The 8,645-nt window shown below is 45.6% G+C and overlaps 1 protein-coding gene across 1 annotated transcript; it reads right to left on the bottom strand.

The window, feature by feature from the left end:
- Positions 1-1,338: 1,338 nt before the first annotated feature.
- On the bottom strand, positions 1,339-7,202 carry dact2 (dishevelled-binding antagonist of beta-catenin 2). Its single transcript, XM_079512279.1, has 4 exons — positions 6,789-7,202; positions 4,818-4,953; positions 4,237-4,542; positions 1,339-3,842 (listed from the first exon to the last, which is right to left on the bottom strand). Exons 1-4 carry the CDS (start codon positions 7,071-7,073, stop codon positions 1,984-1,986), a joined length of 2,586 nt encoding a protein of 861 aa, XP_079368405.1. The 5' UTR covers positions 7,074-7,202; the 3' UTR covers positions 1,339-1,983.
- Between the last annotated feature and the right edge of the window lie 1,443 nt (positions 7,203-8,645).

Below are 8,645 nucleotides of genomic sequence, written 5' to 3'. Positions count from 1 at the left end.
TTAAAAAACAGCGACCACCATAGTGATATTAGGGAGACCTGCAGGCAAATACTTATCATTGATAAACTGCTGAAATTGTTTGACAGTCCCATTAAGCCTCTTAGATGGAAACTTTAGTTTAAATGATTGCATGATGAGAGAAAATCATATTATTGCAAATGAACTGGGGGAGTATATGTGGAAGGCCTGTGGCTTGACTAGTTACAACAGTAACCTTTCGCTCAACTGGACTTTGAAAGTGGGGGAATTTTAATACCAAAGCAGAGTTTGGAAATGAGATTATTGGGCCGTTCTGTGCAGCTGCCCTGCAGTGTCTAATCTCTTCATGACAGCTCTGAAATGAGGAACGTCTTATCATTAGTCATTCCGACTAAATCCTATGTGCCTCCTGCTCCAACTCTTTTTAGAACCAGACCATAGACTTCACTCAGGAACCTGAGCTCATCTCATCAACCACATTCTTGCTGAGATTGTATGAGTGCCTTGTGAGCATGTTTAGTTTATAGGAAAATGCCTGAGCACAGATAAGCATTGATCTATTTTTAAATATTAAGCATGTGGTTTGACTGTGTACGCTGGAATTTAAGCCAAATGCAGTTCAAGGCTACTCAGCTGTAATTGGTCTCCATCAAGTGGAGTTTTGTGCATTATGTGCCAGTGCAGTGAAACATGTTTATACATTTATGCCGTTTAAAATCTGAACAATGCTGAACATTTGGCAATGCTGTCCTTCAGTGTACGGTACAACTTGTACCAATGCTTATTATTATTATCCATGGCCACTTAAAGGTATATTCAGTGATTTCACTTCATTTAAATATCACTTATGTTTTCTTTTTTTTGGGATAATCCTCCCTACCATAGAGTGTGCTGACCATATAAGGAGTTCCTCCCTGTCCCCAGTGAGCCCCTGGGGTCAAAAAACCCTAGTTTCAGTTTTGGTGGCGGGTGGCAAAGCCTTCATCCAATCAGGATGAGAGGGACTTTCCTCCAATCATGATCGAGTGGGATCGAGTGGGGGCACATGCTGTTGGCCTGTTGCACTTCCCCCCACTGTAGAGCGTGTGCATGTGCACATTTTGTTACCGGGGCGGACTGGGTGGTTTTCCAAATCACCCAAATCACTGAATGCTCCTTTAAAACTGTTTATTAGCCTTATTATCCATGGCCACTTAAAACTGTTTATTAGCCTTATTATCCATGGGCACTTAAAACTGTTTATTAGCCTACACTTTGTAATTCGCTGCTGACAAATTAGTCCGCTAAATGCCAAAGTTGTAAATGCAATCGAGTAAAAACAAAGGTGGCGATGAAGCATCATTATATTAAATAGTGTTTTATTCTGCAGTGAAATATATGCATAGGGAAACCCAATGTGCAAGAAGAAAGAGAGATCAATGTACAGAAATCTTACATTAATGGCAAATATAATAAGTATAAAAACGAGCAAAACCTTTGCACACCTACAGAACGAGGGGTGTGCCAGAGAAGACCAAGAGCACAGAGGAAAGACTCACGTGCAAATACTAAAATAAACTTTGAATGGGAAACACAACGTTTGGTCCTTAGACAAGGTTATATTGTTGTTATCAAGACTTGATAACAACAAGATAACCCGATGAAGGTCTCTGGACCAAAACCTTGTGTCCCCCATTAAAACTTTATTTTTGCATGTGGACAGTGTGTGGGAGCATACAAACAATTATTGTAATTCTGAACAATTATATGAAAGCAATGTTCAGATTGAAGTTGTATCCATTTGCAAAGAATCACAAGAATGGAATTATTTGAAAAGTACGCATGGCAATCAACAAAATGTATGGTACATGTTTTTATATAATGCCGCTTTATAAATCTTTTGCAGCAGTGAATACACAAATTCTAGCAATGCTGTTTTCTTCTCCATCTGACAACTCCTTTTACAGTTATCAGGGTTTGGAACAGTTTTCATGCTGTATCGTGGTGTATCGTGGAGGGACTCCACTATACCAGGGTCATGACCTTCAAGCCTGCAGGTTGGAACCTACGGATCTTCTTCTTTAGAGCTCGGGAGGCTTTGATGCGACAGGCAGGGGGCTCGGGGAGTGGCTGCTGCTGCAACGCCAGACCAGCGGCAGTGGGCCCTACAGTGGCCTCAGGCCACACCAGAACCCCTTCCTCTTCCTCCTCGTCAGAGGACAGGCTGCTGTCAGAGTCAGAGCGGGACCGGAAGCTCTGGCTGAACTCACTGTCTCCAAAGCGGTTGGCGGTGGTGTCACTCATCTCCCCCTCACTGCTTTCCGCAATGGTGGAGTGGAACAGTGAGGCGCATTCAGCCGAGTACTCTGACTCGCATCGGGGCGGGTACTGGCTGGACATGGGGAACGGAGCTGGAGGGTATCTGGCATTGAGGCTATTAAAGAATGAAGCGGGTGACTGGAAGGCTCGTCGTGGTCCGAGTTGGTCTGCGTGTGACCTGGTGCTCACATTGCGAACCACCTGCCTATTTGCTAGTGCCTGTGTATGGGGCTCTCGTGGCCTCTGCCGCTGGACATAGGCAGCCTGGTGCATTTCCATATCGGTTGGCCACTTGGTAGTCCCTTGCCTCCTCTTTCTCTGTTCGGAAGACTGCTCCAACTCCAGGCACTGAGGTCTGCGGCCTTTGCTGCACTTGGCAACAGGGGGGATTGGGTGTGGCTTGGGATAGACCCTGTGGGTGTGCATGGGGCCAGGGCTGTAGAGGCTTGAGTCTGAGCCAGAGTGTCCTAGCTCCTCCAGGCAGCTGGTCAGCTTCTGGGCCATCTTTGCTTTCCCTGACCTTCCCTTGAGTCCGCCACTGGCCTCCATGGTCCTTTCAGAGTAGCCCTGGGGGTGTCTTGAACCTTTGGGCTTCTCAGTGCTTCTTCTTCTCAGCTTCACAGCCTTGGTCTTGCGGTCTGCCTGCCTCACCTTGACCCGCTGTGACCCAGCAGGGACAAACTCGGCATGGACAAAGTCAGGGGCAGACGTGTTGTGACCCACATGGGCCTCAAAACCGCGACTTTCTTCCGTGGTGGAGCTATGGTTGATTAGGTGCCGTTGCTCCACGGCCTTCTTCTCAACCCCCCTCGTCATTGGGATGTCCCTGTACTTTTTCTCTGAGTGTGTTCTTGCTGCGCTAGCAGGGTCTCCTGGGATCTTGCCATTGTTTCGAGCAGTACAGGTCACGGCCTCACTAGAGCTGTAGTCCCTCATAGCAGCAGGATAGGAGTAGCGGTGTGAAACGTCTGGGGCTCTAACCGATTGGTTGATATTCGCCTGCTCCTTGCCGGAGTATCCTATGCACCGTCTGTTCCTGTGGCTGTCAGCTAGAATGGTGTCCGGTGGCTGCATTGATGTTGGTAGTGGCGGTAGTGGAGGTAGTGGAGATACCTGAACGTTTGGCACATCAGGAGACATCGTTTGAACTTCACTAGCCTCTCTGTGATAATCAGCTTGTGCACGCAGAGTGTCTCTTCCTGCGTCACCTTGGATATTAATCTTGCTCATGCTGCGTTGAAGAACCTTGTCTATGTAACCCAGGGGCATCCCCTGTGCTCTCTGGGGAGTGTCAATAATGGGGATGCTGTCTGCTTGGGGCCCTGTACCCTCTGAAAGCCTAGGATTGGCTGGTTCCCCATCCAGGGAAAAAATGGGGCTCTGGAGAGCGACGGCGTGGAGGGGGCTGGGGTACTGGTACACCTCCGTCCCACTGCGGGACACCAGGTTATTCTGGAACTTGGGGTCCACTGTCGAGGTCTTGAGGTTGGTGCACATTGACGATTTCTTCTCCCATGCAGACTTATAGCAGCCCAGTCCCAGGGTCATCACCTTATCTAGATCACCTGGTGATACAACACACAATCAAAATCAATACTTGCTCATTTGCGATGAAATGGAAGAAATGCAACTGTCAATTTAAAAATACAGCATGCCAGTATGAGGCAATAAACCACATTGTAAGTACATTTACATGGTGCCTCTGCTAATACAATCAATAAGAGACCTTTAGTTAAACTTTGACGCTTATTATATATTTTTTTAGTGCATTGTTAGTTCAATCTATATGTTCGGCCTTTCTCTGTGTTCCTAGAACACATAGACCCAGCATGACTATGGCCACTATTACCGCAAACTGATCAATATCTTCTGATATGCGTCATTTCATACAATCTTATGTAGTATGTTAATGGTTGTGTTCCATTAAGTTTAAGATGCAATACTGAGACTGCTGCTCACCTGTGGATACAGGTCTTGGTCGTGCCCGGTCAGCAGCGCCCACTCGAATCCTGCTGCTGCCCAGATGGACACCCATGGCACGTGGCGGGTTGGGCTGGGCGACAGTCTCGTCAGCCGACCGCCGACGGCACACGTCGGCCTGAGAAGAGGGCCCACCGCGGGTGTGACACGCGGTGGTGGGGCTTGTAGGGCCCGCGGAGACGATGAAGAGGCTGGTCTGGGAGGAGGACGACAGGCACTCGCTGTACACAGACGTGCACGAGTTGGACAGGGAGCAGGAGCCGCCATCACTGAGCTCATAGAAACCTAAAGAGAGATCACGTGATATGATTAACGGCAAGTGGCAACAGATTTTGCTTCTTGAGTTTAAATGACTTCCGTAAATATCTAAAAGACAGAGACAGCATGTGGTGGTGTGTGTTTTGTTAGATTGTTTGATTGTATACACTGTAAAAATCCCTAACATTTTAATTTGGGTGTGTGTTGCTCTGGGAGCTCAGCATACAAGAGGCGCCTTCCAGCTGTGTAAATGGGGGGTTTGTTTATTTGTGGAATGGTGTGACACGCGTCTGTCCACTAACCTGAGCTTGGTCTACTGTCACTCTCCAGCTGTTGTTCAGTCGACACTTTGCCCACATCCAGCTTCAGCACACTGATCTGCTGGTCTAGCTGCTGCAGGTGGGTCTTCAGGCCCACGTCTTGCCTGCGCAGGCGACACTGTGAAGCAGAGGACACATTCAGGTTAGATCTCCTGCCAGGCGGAACCAAAACTTAAATGAAACTTGATTCCCACTGTTTTGTTTGCAACTTTACACATGTTTTTCTTTTAAATGGGAATTCAGTTCAAATTGAAAGGTCACAATATGCATTCTCAATGTTAATCCACTCATTCTGAAATGCTAAAGTTTATGCAAACCTTACAGGTCCACTTGATTACAATTGCACATTCTCTGAGTTAAATTGACACCGAGGAGGAATTTACTTTGTGGTTTACTACCCTTTTTTTCCACACTCATCTGCCTGGAGGGTATAGACCAGACAGCTGTAAGTGTGTTGTTTGTACAAAGGAGGCTCTAATGTACACCCATCAGAAAAAACAAACGAGTGGGTTGTCTGATGATTAACCTCAGGAGTACAGAGGAGTCTGGAGGAGGTAGGAGTGGATAACTAATTTCTCCCCCACAGAGAGGGCCTGGCCATTGTGTAAACTACTGGTGGAGGAAGGGCTGGTGTGAGGGTGTGTTTGCTGTAGATTAGAAGATACTAGCAGCCAGTTTCATTTGTATACATGTGGTGCCAACCGTATGATGTTCACCTTCAATAGCATCATTTCAGTTTTGAAAATGTGATGTTTCTATTTAGGGGTGTCTGACAAAACAAGGTGTTTTTCCATAAAATAAATAAATAAGTACATAAAAAAAATACTACCACGAGCCCCTGTCATGTTTTATCCCCTTTGAGTTTGGTTGGAGTCAGTTTGGAGATTATTCTACAATATAATGCAGAACCCACTGTAAACCAAGAATAATAATTTAATCTCCACCATTTTTTGTAAAATACATCAGCCCAAACTTGCTGTGCTGTAATCTCCACAGTTCTGCTCTGCCTTTGAGGAGCTTCTATCATGTCAGAGTCTCTACATTAAATTACTTAATTGTCCTTAGAAAATGTGACTGTCCCGTGGCAGTGAGGCGAGGACAAACGCTCACCTTTGAAAAACTCAAGCCTAAAGTCAAACCAGCACGCTCAAAGTTATTACAGTGTGCTTCCACCTACATTAAAGTGGTTAATAATTAAAGTACACCAGTACCCCCCACCAGAGTCCACCTCATTGCCCCAAGGTCCCGTGGTCTTGCAATGAACCTTGATTTATTACACTTTTTTTTATCCTAGGCTACTTCCTACCCCCAACCGAGACCAGGAGAAATCACTAGTATTGACTGTAGTGTAATGTAAATGGTCGTTTCACGGTCAAATTCTAAAGGTATTCTAACGGTAATCAGGCGTATTATTATAAAAACAATTACATTCAGCGGGCATGCCTAGCCTATGTAAAGTACATTTCTTTTCTTTTTTAAATACCATTGGCGATATAATTCCACAATAGACGAAACCGGTGGCAATTGAAACGTGATGACACAGACACGGCACGCGGGGGGGGGGGGGGGTCCAGGTGGTCCCCAGGACCCCAACTAAATGATGGAGTTGGTAACCAAATTGACTCATAATAAATATTTAACTCTCTCTCTCTCTCAAGAGTTAAATTATTGTTTTAAACATCTGCCATTACTTCATTTCCAAGAAGTCTACACAAATTAGAGAATGTAGAAGAATTGTTATTTTTGATCAACCTTATAGCCTGTTAAAGCATGCAATGGTGGACAAGGACAACATCTTATCCAACGACAACAAAATACTATGGGTTTTGGGTCTGACTGAGAAGCTAAATGTCATGAAATGGTGGTCCGTGGCTCAGTCAAAGGCCGAATAAATAATGGTCCTATAAATGAAAAGGGTTGAAAAAGCCACTGATCTTAATGATTCAATCTTACCAATTGTTGCTTCAGTGCCGTCAATGACGCCTCCAGGCGCTGCTCCTCGGTCCCCATATTCGGACAACCCGTAGCCGCCGCCTGGACGGAAGACACCATCGGTTCCTCCCGATCCATGCGCAGCGCCCGGTGAACCATGTCGCCCTGTTTCTCCTTCAGCAGCTGCAGCTCCTGCAAGCCGGCCAGAGCCGCATGCAGCCTCTCTGCGACCCTGGCGCGGTCCGTGACCGCTGCCGCCGCCGCGCTCATCATCATTCCCGACCCAGACACTTTCCTTCCCAGCATTTTTTTATCCAGCAACGAAAAAACGTGTAAAAAAAGAAGAAATAGGTCTACCCTTGTTCAGTACGTATTCACATACTATGTTAACGCACGCACCGACAAGTGCAAATGCATGGATGGCAGGGCTAAAGTGGTAAAGTTCCTTGCAAGACCACGTCCTCTCTCTCGTCTTCAGAGATGCACTGCAGCCGAAACCTCAAACCTTTAACCAACCTGTTTGTCCAACACCACTATCTCCTGCACAATGCCCCGCCCCTGGTCGAACGACCACGACCCCCATTGGTTGCTCAGTGGTGTGCGTTTGTGTCTGAACATTTGTTGATGTTGTTGACGATCTTCATTCAAGTCGCCCAACTAACACCTTGCACAAATAAAGATTTGTCCAGGCATGTATGTTATGTTACGATAATACGATTACGTAGAGCGGGGGTTCTCAAGCTTTTCAGGCCGAGACCCCGAAACTATTTACATTTGAACTGGTGAGTCGGGACCCCGGGACCCCACCCTGAGAAGCACTTAGTGGAATTGAGGTATATTACATTAGGCCTATAGTGTGATAAATACTGTGAAAACAGCAGATCCAAGCACAGCAGACATACAAGCTCACAACGCCTCGCATTAGCTTGTAGATCGACTATTTTCCCCAAAAATATCTCCTTATTATTTGACTATTATTTGTCCAATGGCCAATGTTTCACCAGTTGTTGATTACATTTGATGCAGTAATGCCTGCATGGGGACGGTTGAGAACCACTGATGTAGTAGATGTAGAGAGTATGTTAATAGTATGCATATTACCCGTGCATGACCGTTTGAATTAGGCCAGTTGTATTTGGGCACAAATAAAGGATTTGTCCAGGCATATAACTATACAGACAGTGTGTGTGTATGTGTATGTGTGTGTGTGTGTGTGTGTGTGTGTGTGTGTGTGTGTGAGTGACACTGTATATTCTGCCTGTGGGTTAAGTTATGTAGCCTACTGTTTATTTTACATATTTTTTAATGATTTTATATTGCCTGTCGTGTTTATTTTATGTTGTTGTAGGCTACAGCTGTGGACCTGTGTCTGCTAATAAAGTTTGAATTGAATTGATTTGATATGTTGGTAATCATGCTTGCCGTGGCTTGTATCAAGGCTAGCTCTGCTCATAGCTCTAATGCCCATGCAACGGCAGCAAAGGGCATTAGGGCTATGGAGCAGAGCTAGCTATTATGCATGAAGCCCTGACCCTGACTGACACGACCATTAGGCCAGCCAGTGCATATTAGGCTACTCAAGGCGAAACTAAGAGATACAGAATACGTATGTCAATTAATTAGTATACAATAGTCGATATTATAATAAATAGGCTAAATAAATAATGAGAATATTGAGTAGACCCAGATAATGTTAACTCTGTTAAGAATGGACAATCCGTAGTCAGAAATAACGGAAGGCGTAGGTAGAAGGATACTGACCCCTTGTGCCAGTATGGAATAGTGCACTTGGGTGCATATTAGGAACTACAAGTGTTTTTTTTGTCTCTCTCACTCATTCCTCCAAAGCAGGTAGGCCTACAAACAGCAACATGTTGG

Source organism: Electrona antarctica (genome assembly GCF_951216825.1).
Source record: "Electrona antarctica genome assembly, chromosome: 10".
Classification (NCBI taxonomy): Eukaryota; Metazoa; Chordata; class Actinopteri; order Myctophiformes; family Myctophidae; genus Electrona; species Electrona antarctica.
This window is presented reverse-complemented; position numbering and strand designations above follow the sequence as displayed.

Excerpts from the sequence above, each read along its gene's own strand:
- dact2 (XM_079512279.1), bottom strand. The coding sequence starts at position 7,073 with ATGCTGGGAAGGAAAGTGTCTGGGTCGGGAATGATGATGAGCGCGGCG. Across the intron at positions 4,954-6,788 it reads CGGCACTGAAGCAACAATTG|TGTCGCCTGCGCAGGCAAGA; the intron begins GTAAGATTGAAT and ends TCTGCTTCACAG. Across the intron at positions 3,843-4,236 it reads ACCAAGACCTGTATCCACAG|GTGATCTAGATAAGGTGATG; the intron begins GTGAGCAGCAGT and ends TTGTATCACCAG.